Here is a 21175-nt window from a genome sequence, read left to right as displayed (position 1 = left end):
GGGGAGGTAGGGGGGGTTACATGTGCATGCATGGGAGATGGGGGAAAGTGCAGTGTGTGGGCGAGGTGGGGGGTTACATGTGCATGCATGGGGGACAGGGAGAGAGTGCTGTGTGCAGGCCCCCCCTTTTTGGTCCTGGGAGGCCTCCTAGCCAATTTTTGGTCCCAGGAGGCTGCAGGGAGGCCTGCTAGGCTCAAAACAGGGCACAGTGGTGGTGGTGTCGTGCACGCACAGCATAATGGGTGTGGGCCCACATGCCCGCACTGCCGTGCGCACACACACACTTTCAGCAGGTGAGGACAAAATGGTTAGCCATCACTGGTTTAGCCATCACTGAGCCTACTCAGTCAAGAAGAAAAAACTACATTTTGCGCTAATTAGTTACGTTCTTATTGTTAGGGAGTTTTTCTATCTAATTGGAATCTGCTTTAGTGAAATCCAATATTCCTTGTCCTGCAGTATGGAAGGTAAAGAGAAGAAATCTTGATCTTCGGTATGACATTCTTTTAGAAATTTGACAAATCTATATAGTTCCCTGGATCTTTCATCTTAATTTTTGAAGATGGGGAAGATACAGTATGTCTTCTTGAAGTCATCTGGCACTACCACTACTCCAGGATTTTTCAGAACTAATATATAAAAGTTTTGCTAATCATTTATTAAATTTTTGCTAGTCCTTTATTAAAATGTCTTCAGTATCAGAGGATGTAACTCATCGGCCTCCTGAAATTTAAATTGATTCTAAATAAATATACATTATTTCACAACATGTACCCATTAGTGTCTTTCTGTCCTCAGTGAACAACTGGTGGATTGATTGTTTTCTTTTGTGAACTCCATACTCATAGAAGTTAAAAATAGTGTTGCCCTGCAGTGGTTTCAATGTTTTCAAAATATGATTTCCCTCTCATTTTTAGGTTTCCGATTATATTGTCTATTGAAAATCACTGTAATGTTGAGCAGCAAAAGAAAATTGCCCAGTACCTCAAGGAGATTTTTGGTGACAAGCTAGATTTGACTTCTGTGAACATCGGGGATCTCAAGCAACTTCCAAGTCCTCAGAGTTTGAAGGGCAAAATCCTAGTCAAGGTAAACAGTTACAAAGAGTAGTCTTCTGAAAAGCTGTAATTTCAATCTTATATCTAGCTTGGTTTTTCTTTTCAAATTCTATCTACGGATGAGATGTCTCCTCCAGAATCGTGTTCAGTGTGTAGGGATGTATGTGTGTGATATTAAATAACTGGATGTTACAATGGAAGTGATCATGGGGTTCTTCTGTTAACTGGAAGACCCAAATAGTGTCGGTAAAATGTTGAGGATCATTCTCAAAAGTTAGCAATACCATGGTCTATTTTGAGAGGGTTTTAAGGAGCAAACCATAAGTATATGCAAGTCTACAGATATTAATTTAGGAGACTCTTAAAACTCCAGCCCTGAGAAAGCAAAAGAAAGAATGGATTGACACTTTTAACCCATTCCTTATTTGGAGACCTCCGAAGGGGTGGCATGAGAATGATATTGAAGTATGGCCCCAGTCTGTACATTTTATATCCATGATCGAGTTCAATATCCTTTGTCTGTTATACATAGGAAACTGTTCTGTCCCCCCTTCTCTGCTCGTTAAACAGACGACAGGCAAACAACTTAAAAGGAACTCTCTTTATCAGTTCTCGGCTCAGACTGGCTGCAAACCCAAAAATAACATAAATTCAGTCTCTGACGAGATAACAGAATACCAAACAAAAGCTCTTAGAAGGCAATGCACTTCTCCAAGTGTATCCTTGAATCAGGGTTACAGAAAACAAAGCACTTCTTCAAGTGTATCTTACATAAACCACAACTGCTGATCAATCAATGTTGAACAAACCAAGGAACATTGACTCCTGCAACTAAGGCTTGGCACCATCCGTCCTTTTATCCCCAGAGTATGCCCATAACGAGTCCCAGCTACATAATTAATCTTGCATCCCGAAAAGACTCACAGAAGACTGCTGCTGAGTCACAACAGGAAACAGGTATACATATTCTGCTGAATATCTCTATTGAAGGAGAGTCCATCACCACTCAATGTAATTTATCTCTCTGTTGAATAAGTTATATGACCAAACATTTCCCAGAGTTTAGTTTAAAAAAGCTCTGCTTCCTTACAATTTCCTTTTTATATTCTATTTCTGCTCTTCAAAACATTGCACAATAGATCTTTCTTTCCTGTAGGTAAAACAGAAGACACAAGTAGATAAAAGACTTCCAGATATTTGAAGCTAGCTGTTAACACTTAATTACTTCATTAATAATATTTCATGAAGTCCTCTTATCTCCAGATTAATACTTTTATTTATTAGATAAAGTTGAATTGCCAGTGCATCAGATCCCCAACATGAATGTTTTTGACAACATTTAATCAAAGTGTTTATTCAAAATAAGAGAATTTTTGTATCTTTTAATAGAGTATTTGGGATGCTCTAGATTGATTATTATTTATATTTGAATATATTTCATTTATATACAGTATGAAATCATGATTGTGTCAGGGTTCCAAGTAACATCCCCAATGAAAGAAAACTTCGAAGCTTGAGTTTCCTCAAAGTTCCATTTTATTAGAGATGTCCTATTGGCACATCTGGGAAAATCTGAATCTGAAAGCTTCCAGGTTTTCCCACCCAGTTGAAAGTTCAAGACCCTGCCCCAACACCCACAAGTTCATCACATGGTTCAATCATTCATTGCCACGAAGAAAGATTTCTCCCTTCCACATCTGTCCAGGTGCAGGGACAAAGCAACCTTGACTTTCTGAGAAAGAATGTTATTATGGCTACACATCACCCATACTCTGTATAATCCCACCCACATTTTCCCACAGTAGAAAGTGTAGCAGGTCTGAAATCCAAAAGGTAAAAGATGGGTCTGACAGATTGACAATAATGGTCAATGCACCTAACCACTGGAAAAAAAACCAGTAAAGATTTGTCCACTTTTCTAGGCTACCTATAGCTTCCTTGTTTGGATCTTAGATGAACCATTTAGCAACATCCTTGTAGCAGCCTTCTCCAACCTGCAAATGTGGATGCTTCAGCTTCCAGAATTCTCAACATCCTTTTGGAATTTTGGGCAAAAAACGCTATTCTTTTTTAGGGTACCCAAACTAGGGAAAACTCTGATGGAAAACAGAACCACCACACTGGTCGCTCTTTATCTTTTGCGGAAGAGAGTTTTGTATTGCTTTTGAATTCCATCTTTTGAGAGTGTGCTATCTATATCCGATGACTGCCCTTTGATACTTCTAAAGAAAAGACTTTAGTGGGGTGAACACTACAGCCTCAGTGAACCCAAAGCCAAATCTGTGCTTCCTGAATGTGTCTTTCATTTGACTAGGTCCGTGATGGCAAATCTATGGCCCGCGAGGCATTTGTCATGCAAGGCACGTAAGGCATGTGTGTGCTGGCCAACTGACCGGCCTTCTTTTGAGGCCATTTTTCATCCTCCAGAGGCTTAGTGCAAAAAAACTGGCCCTATGGGCAAATCAGAAGTTTGGGAACAGACTTCCAGTTTGCTCGTAGGGCCGGTTTTAGCCCTCTGGAGCATTCAGGAGCCCTCAGGAGCCCTACGAGCAAACTGGAAGTCACTTCTGGGTTGCTCGTAGGGCCGGTTTTAGCCCTCTGGAGCCTTCAGGGGCCTTCAGGAGGCTTCCCTGAAGGCTCCAGAGGACGAAAAACAGCCCTACAAACAAACCGGAAAGGTGGGGCAGGGGAGGCTGTTTTCGCCCTGCCCAGGCTCCTATGAAGCCTCTGGAGCCTGGGGAGGACGAAAAAAGCACACCAAAATGGGGGAGCGCTTGTCATGCGTGCATGCGCGCTGTGGTCAAGCTCATAGCATGGGTGTGGCACACCCGCACACAACCCTCCTGCACTCTCCCTGCTTTTGGCACGTGAGCCAAAAACGGTTTGCCATCACTGGACTAGGTCCATTTCTATTTCATGTGCTTCTGCTTAGTACAAAGGCTATTGCAGTGCTGATAAAAAGATGACATGAAATAAATAAATAAGGGGACAGTGTCTTCTGTAGAACAGTACGTTTTTATTGGAATTTGGAACTAATCAAAATTGAATGAGTCATATCAGCGCACCTTGTAACAAGCAGGTTTAATTTCCTGAAGATCAATCTCAGTCATACTTTTTATTAACAAAATGCTTCGCCAAATCTCAGTTAATCAGCTCCTGCAAGTAACACACTGCTACCCCTAAATAACACTACTAGGTTTGCAAGCTACATGTACCAACTGCTTTTTAAAGTAGCCATAACTGCTTCTCTGATGGAAAAGGACATTTAAATCCATCATTGTGCAGTTATGAAGACAAAAGCTTGATAAGGAAAAATGAAATAATTAAGAGTTCTGGCACATAATTTTCAGTTAGCCATTTATTTGTCTCAAATAGCTTATAATACAAATGATATTATGCATATAAAATACCACCAATATGCGGACGATACGCAATTGTATCTGTCCGCCCCGTGCCAACTCAATGAAGCGGTGGACGTGATGAACCGGGGTCTGGAGGCCGTTAAGAACTGGATGAGTGCTAACAAACTGGTACTCAACCCGGACAAGACCGAGTGGCTGTTGTGCTTCCCCCCCAAGAATTTGGCTAATATACCAACGCTTAGGCTGGGGGGTCAAATTTTATACCCCTCAGATAGGGTCCGCAACTTAGGAGTCCTCCTGGACCCACAGCTGACTTTTGATCACCAGCTGTCAGCTGTGACCAGGGGGGCATTTGCCCAGGTTCGCCTGGTCCGCCAGTTGCGGCCCTACCTAGACCGGGGGGCTCTCACAACAGTCACTCGAGCCCTTGTGGTCTCTAGACTGGAATACTGCAATGGGCTCTACATGGGGTTGCCCTTGAAGTGCATCCGGCGACTGCAGCTAGTCCAGAATGCAGCCGCGCGAGTGATAGTGGGCGCACCGCGGTTCGCCCACGTTACACCTGTCCTCCGCGAGCTGCACTGGCTACCTGTTGGTCTCCGGGTGCGCTTCAGGGTACTGATGACCACCTTTAAAGCACTCCATGGTAGTGGATCTGAGTACTTGAGAGACCGCCTTCTGCCGATTACTTCCCTAAATCGACCAATTAGATCGCACAGACTGGGCCTCCTCCGAATCCCATCTGCCAGTCAATGCCGACTGGCGACCACACGGAGGAGAGCCTTTTCTGTTGCTGCCCCGACCCTGTGGAACGAGCTCCCCATGGAGATCCGTACCCTCACCACTATCCAGACCTTCCGCGCAGCCCTCAAGATCTGGCTCTCCCAGCAGGCCTGGGGATAGGCTTCCAATTCACCCGCCCGAGTGTTTGATTGTTGAATGAAAGTTGTGTTTTACTATTTTTTCTTTGTTCACATATTGTTTTGTTTTTGACCTTGCACCCCCCCCCCCTGTGGTTGTAAGCCGCCCTGAGTCCCCTCAGGGAAAAGGGCGGCATATAAATCCCAATAAACTACAAACTACAAACTACAAACTGCATATGGAGATACTTAGTGTAATTTATTGTTCCCTCATTGTTTTGTTTTATATGATTGATTGATTTCATGTTTGTGTAATATATTCCTTGTTAGAATATCTAATTAAGTTTCTTGGGGTAGCATATAAAGAGAACAAAAAAAGTGCAGCACAATATAAAAAAAATGTAGCTGAGATCATAGTTGGATGCAGTTATGTAGGCCACCAAATTCAACTCCCTCCTCAGTATAGGAATCAATAATAAATGAGCATAGTTTAAACTCATACCATACACATGTGGCTTAAAACTTTTAGCATCCCCCAACGTCAGAAGTCTTTCAGAGTGACTAGTTTTGGGTGTTGGTCTGAGGAGTCATTTAAAAATCTGGGAAAATAATAAACTTTTACCCTGCCGCTGAAAAGATTATAAACTATAGTAGGTATGCATTTCTATGATAGGAGCCATTCTGCAAATGTGCCATTAATGAAAATGTAACTCTTTCTATGCACATGGCAAATGTTTCTCTAAAGAAGTGTGCAGAAAGTGATTTAACAGATTTAACAGAATAACAGAGTTGGAAGGGACCTTGGTGGTCTTCTAGTCCAACTCCCTGTCCATTTTGGACAATGCCATTTCTTAAAAACCTTCAGTGTTGGAGCATCCACAATTTCTCGAAGCAAGTTTTCCCACTGATTAATTGTTCTGATTTTTCAGAGCAATCTGAAGATCCAGATACGTATCTGTTCTGACCCGCACCTTGTCCGTTCAGAAATGAAAGCCAAACAGAACGTTCAAAGGAATGTTTTTTTATCAGTCCCGGCTCTTGCTGGCTGCGAGCCCAAATAAACACAGATAATTGCTCTGGCAAAAGTCCTATAACTCATAAACTACTGCAAAACAGGATTATATAAATCAAGTCACTTATCCAAGTGGACTTTTCTTGATGTTTGTATGCGAACGGGGAACGTTGACTTCTGCAACCAGGGCGTGGCACCATCAGTCTCTTTTATCAGCAGGAGGAGATCCTAACGAGCAACAGCTCCTCGTTATCATCTCCTGTAAGTCCTCAATTGTTCCTTATGTCGGTAAGCCCTTCTCCTGCGTGCATCCCGAAACCACTCACAGGAGGTTTCTGTGTCAGCCTCTCTTGTCACCTCCCCACTGATCCAAGGCTCAGTCGTTACCTGGGGACCAACTAGTCTCTCTGCACCCTGCTTGTAGTCAGAACCCTGTCCAAGGTCCTCCGCATCCTCCAGGGCTGACTCATATGACCCCTCGCTGTCAGAGTCTGATAGCAGCTCCAAAGGCTCCTGCCGAGCCACAACACGTATGTATAGGAGCCTTTGAAGCCATGTTAAAATAGTAACAGTATGAGATTTTCCCAGGAATGGAGTAGAGTTGTTGATAACATTTAGCCATTTAATTTCACTTAGCAGCTTTGGTGCTCTATTACATGGGTGTCAAACTCGATTGCGTCACGTGACATCACATAACATATTGTGATATTTTTTGCCTTTGCGGAGCCAGGGTGGGCGTGGCCTGTGTGTGATGCATCCAGCCCGCTGGCTGCCAGTTCGACACCCCTGCTCTATTACAGTTTTCTGGTGATTACTATATATAATTTTTCTGCCTTATGCTTAAACTGTTTCAATAGGTGGCAGTATCTCACCAATGGCAGTATCAGTTACATTCTTAAAAGTTACTTTATCAGCCTTGGCAGTTAAGTAGGGCTTAACAGGAGAAGGCATTGACAGAATGATTGGATTCAGGCAATCATTAGGAATTGAACTTAAGGGAGCCTTTGCCTTTTTTATATGAACTGGGTGGAAGTGGTTTATCTACATTCAGGCAAAAAAGTTTTGGAACTGCTGTTTATTACTCACCCTGAGATGTTACTCACCCTGTCACTTTGCGAGCAGTAAGCCAAATAGAGGCTGATTAGAGCACACGTGTCTAACAGATTATTTTCCTGCTCATTCATGCTGTTAAAAAAGAATCATTTTCATCCAATTTTTCATTTAGACAAGTATGCCTTTCCGGTTTCTAATCCTGATAAGCGTAATTCCAAGACCGTATGTTTAGGAAGTTCTGAATTAAAATTTTTGAATGAAGGGTAGCCAAAGATCATATCTGTGAGGTTTGGCTTATGAAAGGATACTACAGTATGTGACTAATGTACCATTTGGAGCCATTTCGATGGAAATGCAGAAGGCACTTTTAGCTAATGACAATTTCTTAGGTCACCTTTAAATCCCAGAGTAAAATGTGCTGCAAATCACCAGTCTGTTACAGGGAGCTACATGGTCTGTGCACCACTTTAATGGTCCTTTTTTTCTTGCCTATATGGGCTGTCAGAGGCCACTGCTTGCCTTTTATATCTTCAGTATTAACCTTAACCTTCTTATAGCACAGAACAAAAAAGCCCAACAAAGATTAGTAGGAAATAGCCACCAGTCCTTTTATCAAAAGACAAGCAGTTACAAAGGGCTGTTCAGGGAGGATCAGGTTATGGCAGTGGAAAAGGATTTTCTGAAGAGCTAAGCTCTCCATGAATTTACTTCTTAAAGGCTTTCTTACTCTTGTCGGCTTTTAAATCCTGACATCCTTTTCAATAACTCTGTCAACTGTGCAAAAGAGATATGGGGAGTCTAGAACTATAAACCCAGGCTATATTATAGTTTTATCATTATGCCTGTCATGAATTCTTTTCAACTAGATCCAGCTTGGTGGCTCAAATCACAAAACAGCCAATAACCGCACAGATTCCTAAACAACACCCACAAGACAAGCCTCATGTACTCACACTGTTACTTACTACTCATTCTTTGACACTCTTCCCCACTGCTACGTTACTCTAGCTACTGCTACTCCAACTACTTTAAATTCAACTGCTTTGACTTTAAACCCTTACCATAGTGTCTTCTACCACCATTATTGCTTTGTTTCCCTCTGCCTATACCCGTTTTAACCAATGGGACCATCTCAGTCTGCCTAAACACATTAGTGTTGTGGTCCACTGGTGGCCTGCAGAGCTGGCAGCAGAATCAGCCAGTGAGGAGGTTGAGGAGGAACATGGGTCAGTTCTGGAGTCTGGGGAAGGCTCGGACGAGGGCTATGCATTACAGGCAGAGAGGGGGGCCCAGGGCCATCTGATGCTGCCTACAGAACCTCCAGAGTCAGACATCAGCGAGGCAGAGGAACAGGGATAGCATGTTCCCAGTGTGTGCATGCGCAGAGCTGCCAGAAGTTAAGACAAAAGGGACAACTCGAGAATAAGGCTTGGAGATTTTTGGCCCCTCTCATAAGACATAAAGGAGGAGAAAAGGCATGTGAGCTTTTGCAGGAAACAACTTTGTTCATGCTGGTTGGTTTAAATTCTGAAGCTCCACTTTGACTCTGTGCTCCATGTGACCTTGCAAAGCTAATTGCCAATTAGATCTTTGGCAGCGTTTCAAGAGAGATAAAGGTGGGTGCTTATCAACCTTATTCCGAAAGACTTTGGCAGAGTTTTGTCAGAGTCTTTATAAACTAGTTGTGACTCATTACAGGCTGAATGAACATAATTCACAGCCGGTGAAATAAAAAGAGAGTTTTTGAGACTAAGTGTGTGCTTTTTACTGTCTCAGGAAGCCTAGATCAGAACAATTAACTTACTTTTTCCATTAAATGAGGACATACAATACTAACACCTGTCTGTTCAGTATAGCTGATACACTTCAGAAATCTCCAGTACATGTGACTTGATGTACTCTCATCAGTCCTGTTTTAATGGGGTTTCCAGACTTTTATTAAATTACTGTGTTATAAAATGTAGCGCAACCATTTGATCGAAAATTAAACCATTTGTTGCCTTAACCAACAAATATTAAGAAACTATGATTAAACGAGACTTTATGAAGAGGTGCTCATGAAGAGAGATCTATTTATTACAGATACAGAAGAGATGTAGGAATAGTCTTGAGTTACATTATATTTAAAGTTGCTTCATTCACAGAGCACTTTAGAGCTCTGGAAATTTCCTTTTATTGACTTGGTTCCCAGCCCAAGATTGATTACGGCTTTTCAGGGCTTTAGACAGTTATATTTTTTCTTATTTATGGGATTGATTTATCACAGTTGGGTTGAACGTTAGGCTGTGCACTGTATCCAAATCAGGAACTGCTACTAAATTAGCAAAACAAAGTATAGAAAGTATGATAATACATCTAGAAGTGTATAAAATTATGTGCCTGAGCAATGAGAGATATACTTTTTCAAATGTGTCAGCTTGTTCTTTAATGAACAAGCTAATTACTAATTAGAAAGTTTTTTAAAAATAGGATTAGATAAATTAATGGAAGATAACAGGTTGTTTGTCATTAACCGCTATATATTGAATTCAGACTATGAAAACTCGTTAGAGGGGGGCATATTATATTCATCTTTTGCTGGTGAATTTCCCAGGAGGCATCTGGCTGGAATACATCCCTGGATCGGATCTATTTTTGGTCCAATTCAACAAGTCTATTGTTAAGCATGCAAGTATGTGATATCCCATGCTCAGTTAGAGGTCCTAGAAACAGCTGTTCTATATGCCATGGAGAATATGTAACTTGGCTTTAGATGGGAACAGATTCTGAAAAAGTGATTGAGAAACTAACATGGACAAAAGGTAGTATCTTCAGTCACTTAAAGCTATGCTCTGGGTCAAAATTATTAAGTGTCTCAATCTCAATCTCAATCTTACATGGAAAAAGACCTGAATACAACATTACCAGTGTGTGTATGTATGTATGTATGTATGTATGTGTATCTCAGACTGCCACACAAAGCAAACTGACACATACCATGAACACATGGCTAGACCGCAACCTCGGAGACAAACCAAAGCCCGGGATGTTACACCATAGCCATCTGTGCAGGACATTACATCACAGAACTCACGAGATTACAACACAAAGGCTCAGGATGTTACAATGCAGCCAACCCTCCAGGAGGTTGCAGCACAGGACTCAGGATATCATTACAATAGAGCTCAGGATGTCATCACACAGCCCATTACCCATGTCGTTACAACAAAAAAGAACAATAGGCACACAGCCACTCAGGTTGTTATGAAACAGCCGACTAATCTGCAAACATCAACTCCATCAACTAATCAAGATGTTACAACATAGCCAACCAATCCCCTTACAGCAACAAAGCCAGCACTCCACACACAAACACCAATATTTATAGAAAGACAGCAGCTCTGATCACGCTTTGCTCACACAAGCATGAAGCCAAAGGCACCAGCTGAAGATGGCGAGTGGGACCTCGTCGAAACGTCGCCAAGATACTCTGAATCTTACATGGGAAAAGACCCGAATACGCTAAGACCTGCATATATATATGTGTGTGTGTGTGTGTGTGTGTATCAGAAAATGTGAAGGGTCTGTTTATTTTAATTTAGATAACAGAGAGTAGGAGAACATTTACAAATTCATTAATTAAAAGCTACTGGAATAAAACTGCATATTTTTACCTGCTCTCATAATTTTTTAAGTAATAATTTCATATGATGCTACTGTACATATCATTGGATCTACTTAGATTTCTAATGTACATTTATCGGAAGCTATTTTTTTTTTTTTGCTGAACAAGTAAGAGTTGAATTCCTTATCAGAAAAGCATTTTTTTAAAAAAAAAATGTATTATTTTCATTTTCAGGGTAAAAAACTCCCATATAGTCTTGGTGCAGATGCTGAAGAAGGAGAGGTTTCTGATGAAGACAGCGCTGATGAAATTGAAGATGACTGCAAGTTAAATTTTTCTTATGTAAGTCCATATAATAGATCTGGTACAAGGGTGTCAAACTCACGTCGTCACAGCGGCATCACATGATGTATCGAAACTTTTTTCTACTTTGCTAAACGGGGCATCAGTGTGGCCAGCCTGTGATGCATCTGGCCTGCGGGCTGGGAGTTTGACAGCCATAATCTAGTATATTTTCGGATGGAGGCTTAAATCTAGATTTTCCAACACTGCCTCAATGTAATGCTCCTATTCTCCCTTAACGTATAGCATATAAAGCAGGTGTGGCCAGAACCAAAGTTCACTTTAACTTAATGAAGTGACTTTGAAGTTAGTGACTTCCTGGATAAGCCTTAGTAGGTGTGTGTGTGGTGGGTTTGTTTGTTTTTTTGCAATAAGGTGACCTATAATTGCTTTTCTGGAATGCTTTCAGCTTCCCAGTCTATTCTACAGCTATAGGATTTCCTGTTGGTCTTTTATCCAAGTGGTTAGATCTGCTTGCACCAGATACCCTGATTAAAGTTATCTTTGCATTTCACAAACCCCAAGCAGACTTGTGAAGTAACCTATTTTTTGGAAAAATAGGAAGCCAAACATTAAAAAAAAAACACCTCTGTCTAACAAAACCAAGAAATCCTGCTGTTTTTACAGAACAATTCCAAGATTTCAATCATAGATGTATGTGTTGTTTCTGCCTTTTTAAATTAACAGCTATGTGGCTACATCTCCCTGTGGCCTTTGTTTTTTCTGCTATGAGAATCAGACGTGACCCCATCAGACCTTCTGATCCTAGATAAAAGTCGCCAGGTGCTACCATCATTTGAAACTTTTAATTTACTGCAATTTTAATATAATTAATTTCAAAATTACAGGAATTAAATGCCATTAATATTATTACTTCATCATGAAAAATATGATACAGCAGCATGTGTGGGAGATGCTCCAGAAATATGTGAAACACTTACCCAAGAATCAGCGTATTTATTATTATTAATAAAAATAATTGCATGTAGAAGTGGCAAAAGAAAGCAAAGACAGTACCATGAGTGCAACCCCAAAACATCTGGAGTATCACTTGAATAGCCTCGGCCTTTGCAAAATCATCACCAGTCAATTGCAAAAGGCAGCTTTACTTGGAACTGTTTACATCCTGTGATAATATCTTTAACGCCACAAACCACAACATCTGCTTTTCTAAGATCCTTGAGAAGGATTTGATAGGTGGATGAAAATGCCAAATTGAATCTGAACATCTCACTGACTTTGTGACCAACCACAATAATTCATGAAATACCTGCCATAAATATTATTAGAGTGCTGAATAATAAGCATAAGTATAAATTATACCACTGGGTAACTTGTTTTTTTAAGCAACCTGTGCTGTCTTCCCCATCAAAATTTAAATTGTAAACCTCTTGAGGAAGAGGCATAGCTTTGATAGAGCTATGTAAAATATGGATATTTGATTTGATTTTATAAAATAGTGAAGTGCCCTTTGGTCAATTAAATCTAGATTAAATGAAGATGGATGCAGGCATGGACATATAAATGTATATTTTATTATCTACATTTGCATCTCTATCTCTGTCCTCATCCTACCCCAATTTCATAGTCCACAGTAAAATGAATCAATTTCTTGGATTTCTAATGTATACCTCAAGATAAAATTCTACTGAATACTATACAAGTCTAATTGCTCACATTGCTGTGTGCATTTATTTTCTATGTCTTTTCCGTAACATTTTGGTTGAGCTGTGTGTTTCCAAACCATAAGAGGTTCGCAAATGTCATGTGTAGGTAAAGAGAAGCCTTAGTGTAGACAGGAGCTCTGCTTCTGAGAAAGCCCAAAGGGAAATGTTCTTTTATGAATGCCATTGTGTTAAGGAGATGGTAGGAAGATAAGAAGGCTGCAGACTGCTGGGGAGCCATTTGTACAGAGAAAGTCAAAAGAATTCATATTCTTCCCTTGGCCACCTTATAATAGAAGAAGTGCAAGACTACCATCCTCTACCCTAAGAATTTCTCCAAAATTCTCTTTTCTTTGAAGAATGTCAAATTCTCTTTGATCAAGTGGAGTGATAATTTATTGGAGAAACTTTAGTTTTTACTTGGTACTCATAAAAAGCCACTTGTGATAGATAGATTGCAGCATATTTAGATTATACCTAAAGGAAATAAAGGAAATGGTCAAGTAGTTTTTCTCTCTGTTATATCAGCAGCTGTTATCTCAGATATCTTGTATATGGACCAAAAAAGTTAAATTATTTTCTTGCTCTAAGTTACTTCAAAAGAAAGGCAATAGAATGTATAAGAAATCATCTGTTTAAATCTGTCAATACGTTTCCCAACTCTGTTTGCCTTTTTTTTTATTTTACAAAAATCCGATTAACAATTTGTATTGCCGCGTATTGATCTCTTTCAGAGCAATGGCACAACAGAACATCAGATAGAATCTTTTATAAGAAAAAAACTTGAATCCTTACTCAAAGAGTCTCAAATCAGAGACAAAGAAGACACAGATAGCTTCACTGTGAGGGCCCTTTTAAAAGCAACGCATGAGGGCTTAAATGTGAACTTTAAACCGGTAAGACATTTTTCTTACTCTTCTGGGAATATCTATTGCTGCTATTCTGACATATAGTTATAACTGATTGCAGAAATCACGTAAAAATGGCTGTTCTTTCATTCATCATGTATTTATATGTATCCTGCCTTTTTATTTTTACAAATTACTCAACGTAGCAAACAGATCCAAATCACCTTCCTCCTCCTATTTTTCCCAGAACAACAATCCTGTGAGATGGGTTGGGACTGTAACTGGCCCAAGGTCACCAACTGGCTTTCATGCTTAAGGCAGGATTACAATTCACAATCGCCTACTTTCTAGTTTGGTGCCTTAGCCATTAGAACAAACTGCATACAAGAAATATGACTTTAAAAAGGAGAAGTGATCATTATTTCCACAAATAAAGAACTTTTGCTGCTAAAGAAAAACAAAATCAAAAGAGTTGGACTTCATTTCTTTTAACTGGACTGTTTGAGCAGAAGGTTGGACTTTGTTGTTGTTAGTTGTGAAACCGGGTCTGACCCATTGCAACCTCATGAACAATGTTCCTTCAGGCCTTCCTGTTCTTTGCCATCCTCTGGAGTCCATTTAAGCTCACACTGTCTGCTTCAGTGACTCCATCCAGCCACCTCATTCTCTCTCATCCCCTTCTTCTTTTGCCCTCAATCTTTCCTAGCATTGGGCTCTTCTCCAGTGAGTCCTTCCTTCTCATTAGGTGGCCAAAGTATTTAAGTTTCATCTACAGGATCTGGCCTTCTAAAGAGCAGTCAGGGTTGATCTCCTCTAGGAACTAACTGGTTTGATAGCCTTGCAGTCCAAGGGACTTGCAGGAGTTTTCTCCAGCACCAGAGTTCAAAGGCCTCAATTCTTTGGCACTTAGCGTTCATTATGGTTCAAACTTCACAGCCATGCATTTCAACTGAGAAACAATAGCCTTGACTATATACACTTTTGTTGGCAGGGTGTTGTGTTCTCAGGTTGGACTAGATGACTTAAATCTATTATTCTATTTTTTATTTCCCAGAAACTGGAAGTTGCTTTAAAAAAAAAAACTTATTATTTTGAATACCAAAATGGTGAGCTTGTGTATTGTGCAAATGGCTATTTCATCTTTTTTGAAATCTTGAAAGCTTTATTTTGTTAGGTTATCTTAGCCATACCCATAGAAATGAAAATATGCAATATACATTAGTCAAAACTGTTTCATATTCATTTCATCAGCATCTTCTCAAAAGTTATGGAGCCCCACAACTTTAAGAGGCAGGCTGTTCCGTAGTTTATGAGCTTTTAGTATTTTCCTTATTTCAACTTTGGATCAGTCACACTAAAGCTTCACCTACTGGTTCAAATGCTCTGGAGAATTCATCCACACCCTCTTTCTTGGTCTTTCAGTCAGTCAAAGTATTGTTGTTCTTTCAGTCACTCAAAGTATTGTTGTTTCAGTGTGGATATATCCTTCAGTCACATGAATATGTGCTTTTCTCCTTTATACTCTTATTTTTATATGCTCGGTGCCACCTTGGAGTTTCCAAGTAGCGTGTGAAGAATGTAGGTGACTTGATGTATTATTAAAGATATTCCCACATTATATATGCACCCTAAACTGGAAATGAATATCTGCAATTAATGGTTAGCCTATAAATTTTGACTAAGACTAGAAAATGGGCAGGGAAAAATCGTTCCTTGTTCTGCACCAAAAAGTGAATGGATGTTGTATATGTCAGGCCACATGTTGTATAATGGAAACAACTTGCACTGTGAATAGCTGAGGGAATGTATCTCAGTGTCTTTTTCAGCTCTGTATGAATGCATGTTCTGACAGAAACACTAGATCCTGTCACATATCATCAAGCTGTTGACTCTAGGGAGTTTCTTTTGTGTGAATCTCAGATGGGCTAGAACTATGACTCCGGTTCTGTTTTCTTGTCTTTCCTATTTATTTCAGAATGTCAAACGATAGGATTGGTCCTCCTGGGTAATATTTGGTTTGACTTCATTTAAGTGTCTGAGTACAAAACATGTTTTGGGAGCATTAGATTTCTGTAGGTATTTTATTTACTGAATGTATCTACAATTTACAAATATATAGAAAATTAAATAATATTTAGAGTCTCTATTTCTGTGCATAATAATATAGTATATACTTGTTTATGCAATAAAATGAAGATTTGCTAGTACTACTATTGCTGTGCTCAATGTGGTTTGTTACACTATTTCTTTGCCTTGTGACTGAAAAGTTTAAGAATGCACAGTGTTCAGACAATTGAAATCCTAGAGTAATCTAATATCTGCTAACAACTACTTTAAAATGATAAAATCTCATTTGGAATAAATAATATAATTCATAATATCTGGCTCTTGATGCTTTCTCCTTCCTCCTATAACTCTACTGTAAGCCTTGGTTTAAGGGATATGTGATTTGATCTACAATACCCAGCTAATAACTTTTGAGAAGATGCGGATGAAATGAATATGAAACAGTTTTGACTAATGTATATTACATATTTTCATTTCTATGGGCATGGCTAAGATAACCCAACAAAATAAAGCAACCAAGCATTGGCTTCTTAATGAGCTTATTAAGAAGCTATTATTAAGACACACACAACTGGAACTCAAGCTTGTGCCATCAATGAGACAATCAGAGATCAAAAACTCATCAAGGCAGAAAAACAATATCTTAAAGGAAAAATAACTAAAATTATTATTCATACAAGTAGATTAATGGGAACAACAGTTCTTCCCATTAATTCTATTCTATTCTAATCTTTGGGGATAGGAAAAATATTTAGAAGGTTTGGTAAAGTGGAATTCAAATGAGATGTGATGATTATGAGACAAAGATGAAGATCTTAAAATTATTCTTGGGAGCAAGCGAGAATTTGTTGCAGTTAGTATCTGTTGTTTCTTTTTTACTCTTTATGTTCTGATAGTATAAGCCAGAGGTGAGATTAAGTTGGAAAATTAGCTTTAGGGCAAGAAATACAAGGAAGGAAATCGGTTCTATTCTGAAATAGATTTTGGTATAGTTCTAATATGCAAGGGTGTTCTTTCTCTACATTGTCTATAGTGTCCAAAACAGTGGTGGGTTCCGGATCCCGGTGCAACCAGTATGGTTCAACGGGCCCGGCATCTCCGACATGCACGCGCACAGTGCATGCATGTATCCTTACGTCCGCGACGCCTCTGCAATGCTCCAGCTGCTTGGTGGAGCATTGCGCAGGCGCTGTATCCTCCAGGCACGTGCGTGGAAGCACTGAAGAGTTCAAATACAGGTAAGAAGCTCGGGCGGGTGGGCAGGCCCTCCGGAGCACTGTATGGAATGGTACCTGGTGTTCCTGGCAGGCACTGGTACGCTCGTACAGGGGTGTACCGCCTGCAACCCACCACTGGTACGTGTACACACACACACACACACACACACACACACCCCTACATGGAAGGCACTTGAAAGCACTATAGTAGATGAGTTTTTTTTCTTTCTACCAGCCAGCCTCTTGGAGTAGAAACTGGGCTTACAAATATTTTACTAGTTGGTGAAATTGATGCAGAAGCAAACATGGTAACCAATTAAATTAGAAAATGGTTTTGATGAATTCACTGTTTTTCACAGCATTCAGGTTTGAAGGACAAAAAATCCCACAGTAAACTCATGGGCACCTTTGGTAAACATAAGGTAAGCAGTGGTCTGATTATGAATCTTTTCCCCCTGACCTCCACGTCTGTACTAGCCAATTAAATCAGCATTTCTCAACCTTGTGAACTTGAAGATAGGTGGACTTCACACAATCCAGGTGAGGAATTTTGAGTTGAAATCGACACATCTTAAATTTGACAAGGTTAAGAAATACTGATCGACCTAAAGAAAAGCTTCCAATAATATATTTGTTTATGATTGGAGAGTTAAGGTTAAATATCCACTAACAGGATCCAAATCTGTCTGGTAATTCAAAATGTGAACGTGGAGAAACTGATAGATTTGTAACTATTTTGTGATGTGATAATTAGATAAAACTTTAGTTTTCAAAAAACAGAACTTTTTCTTTAATAATCTTAGAGAAATGAGAGAGTTTTCATGACACATTGAGGGTTAAATATTTAGATTTTATTACCTTGTAACAATAAAGGTTTTCAATGATTTTGTACTGGAAATTGTGAGTATTTCAAAGTCTCCACTTCATATTTTTTAAATGTTGGTTTGAATGGTTTTTCACAAAGTGGTAAAAGAATAATCTAGCCAGAAGGTGTTTCTTATTAAAAATATATATATATATATCTGTAACTGTCCTCCAGATTGATTTTTCAGCAGATGCCCTTTCAAAAGGTAGCACAGGTAAAATGTTACATTTTTTCAGACTTTTGCTAGTGGTAGTCGTTCTTATGTCACTACTTTCTTAATCAATATAGCTCCAATCTTCAAAATATGGAAGCTTGAGAACAGACAAATTTATACAGGCTGCTGACAGGGAATACAAAGTGTTTAGACCCATGATGGAGAACCTACGTTAGGGCACGCGAGGTTTCGCCCTGTCAGCTCTAACGCACATGCACATTTGGCCAGCTGACTTTGGCCTTCTTTTAAGGAGTTTTTCACCCTCTGGAGGCTTCCCTGGGGCGTCCAGAGAGTGAAAAATAACCCAACGCACAAACAGGTTCGGGAACAGAACTTTCCCTGTAGGACCGTTTTCGCGCTCCGGAGACTTCAGGGAAGCCTCTGAAGCCTGGAGAGGGCAAAAAACAGGACTATCGCGTGCTAAAAGCGGGTGGGAGGGCGGGGGTCATGTGCATAGCATTATGGGTGTGGGCACACACACACACACACAACCCCCCTGCATTCCCCCAGCTTTTGGCATGTGATGGGGAAAATATTAGCCATCACTGGTTTAGACAGAGGAAAGAGGAGGGAAAACATACAGTTAGTTAAACACCTGGACTGCAAAGTGGGTTTCTTTGCTTTGTTTTGTGTAGATTTCCCCTTCGGGGAAAAGGGCGGCATATAAATGCAATAAATTCAATTCAATAAATTCAAATTCGATTTGTCTACCTCTTTCTTTCTCTAAGTGGCTTGCAGCACACAAATCACCAAGTTGCTGATCATAGTACATCAGCAAACTTTCACAAAAATTAAAAAAATTTGGATTTACCGTGTAGTAATGGTCCATGATTATATTAAGATAAACGTTATCAACTCATTTTGTATAATTGAGGACATTGTTAAGACTTTAACTTCTCCAACAGAAGGCAGGTAAATCAAAGTCCAAATCTCACTGCGGATCTGATGATGAAGACTCTCAACAAAATGTGTCTGGAAAAGAATCTGGACAATTATACAGGTTAGTATACAATCATCACATCCATTGTTGTTTTTTTAATACTAAATAGAGCTCATTCATTAAAGTGCACTTCTCCAGCAATACATGTAAGCTATACATAACTGTTCCCCTCGCACATATGTGCTAGTCCTTCCTGACTCTAAGAGACAGTGCTCATCTCCATTTCAAAACCAAAGAGCCAGCGCTGTCCGAAGACATCTCCATGGTCATTTGGCCAGCATGACTAAATACTGAAGGCACATGGAATGCTGTTATCTTCCCACCAAAGGTGGTTCCTATTTTTCTACTTGCATTTTTACATGCTTTCGAACTGCTAGGTTGGCAGTAACGGGAGCTCACTCTGTTATGCGGCATTAGGGATTCGAACTGGCGACCTTTCTGATCGACAAGTTCAGGATCTTAACCACAGAGCCACCTCGTCCCTTCTCAATACATGTAGCGTTTGCCTTTTAAGAAATGAACAAATACAGCAATACACTGCAGGGCAGAATATGGATCCATTCAGCTGTAAATGAAATAGAAGCCAATAAAGCTTCATGTCTTAACTCATTATGTAACACTTTAGCTATGATTGTTTCAAGTGTATGTTTGCGTTGAAGAAGCTTCCTATTTATCTCGCCTATGCAAGCTTCAAAACCAAGAAAGATATACTGAGGTTCTTCTAAGCAGTTTCCTTTATTGCGCCTCATCTATAAACAAAGTCTCGCCAAACCATAGCAGACACCACTTGCACATTAAACATACTGAATACTCTGTGAACTCCTGGGGATGAGCAATCTTAACTCTTCATCCCAGGCAAACTACCTAAACTTTATTATTTTTTGGCTCTTCAGAAATGCACTCCCTTCCTTCTGGGAATCTGGACCATGTTCCACCACATTTTCCCAAAGTATGATAACCGATAGGTTTCCAGCATTCTTTAATTTTATTGTATACAGCTAAATAGAAGGCATGTACATGTAAAGGTTTAGGGTTGAAATGTAGCGTTAAAAAATAAATTAGAGTCCCTGAAAAAGGTTCCATCTTTCAACGTGTCTCTTTTTTCTCCTTCCCTTTTTCCTCCTCTTCTTGTTCTGTTTCCCTCTTTGCATTTTTGATCATCAAATAATAATTATTAGTTGTTTAACGAAAGAATGATATGCTTGCCACACTAATTTCAGGACACAATGGAAAGATAATTCATGATAGAGAGATCAATTTATAATTCCATTTACCTTTTGAAAAACCCATTCTTTCCCCAGCCGGTTGGCTCGGCGGAGGAAAACGATGAAGCTGTGCCGTGACCTTTCTGATCTAGTGGTGTACACAAACTCTGTGGCAGCTCAAGACATAATTGATGATGGTAAGGTTGTGTGTAATTTATATTAAGGAACATATTAGTATTGTGTGCGCAATAGCATAGCACTTAGACTTATAGACTGCTCTACAGTTCTTTACAGTGCTCTCTAAGTGGTTTACAGAGTCAGCATATTGCCCCCAATCATCTGGGTGCTCATTTTACCGACCTTGGAAGGATGGAAGGCTGAGTCAATCAGGATCAAACTCCCGGTAGTGGGCAGAGTTAACCTGCAATACAGCATCCTAACCACTAAGCCAACACACTCCTTAAGTATATATGTGTATGAGTGGGTGTGTTTATTATTGTATATGGAAACCTGTGAAAAAGTTTCTTGATATGATGTGATGGCATTTAATAATTCTATCACTTCATTTATGCAAGCAAAGGATAAATGAGGCTTCCAGTGGTTGTTGCTTGAAGGATTAAATCCAAAAAGCATTTTTTGTAATTACTATAGTCCTGTAGATAATACTTGCCTCAGGTTGGTAACATCTGGCTGATCATGATTGGTCTCGAAAGAATTGGACCTTGTTAATGTTTGCATAGGATTCCTCTAGAGATCAGGATTTCAGGCTAGATAGGAGGTTTGGGGTGGGGTGGGGAAACACACCAGTTTACCCATTTCAGAATGGTTTAGAACATTATACACCTTATCCCTAGCCTTATAAAC

The 21175-nt window shown here is 39.8% G+C and overlaps 1 protein-coding gene across 1 annotated transcript in view; it reads left to right on the top strand.

Annotated features, from left to right (window-relative positions):
* PLCH1 (phospholipase C eta 1) overlaps window positions 1-21175 on the top strand; it is a 121281-nt gene that overhangs the window by 77389 nt on the left and 22717 nt on the right. Inside the window, exons 10-15 of the mRNA XM_032224816.1 lie at window positions 918-1089; window positions 11184-11291; window positions 13690-13851; window positions 17447-17509; window positions 19072-19166; window positions 20408-20508. Coding sequence (XP_032080707.1) covers window positions 918-1089; window positions 11184-11291; window positions 13690-13851; window positions 17447-17509; window positions 19072-19166; window positions 20408-20508 — 701 coding nt within the window. The remainder of the gene's footprint in view (window positions 1-917; window positions 1090-11183; window positions 11292-13689; window positions 13852-17446; window positions 17510-19071; window positions 19167-20407; window positions 20509-21175) is intronic.

Source organism: Thamnophis elegans, chromosome 10, assembly GCF_009769535.1.
Source record: "Thamnophis elegans isolate rThaEle1 chromosome 10, rThaEle1.pri, whole genome shotgun sequence".
Classification (NCBI taxonomy): Eukaryota; Metazoa; Chordata; class Lepidosauria; order Squamata; family Colubridae; genus Thamnophis; species Thamnophis elegans.
The sequence above is the reverse complement of the archived record's forward strand: the minus strand, read 5'-3'. Positions and strand labels throughout refer to the sequence as shown.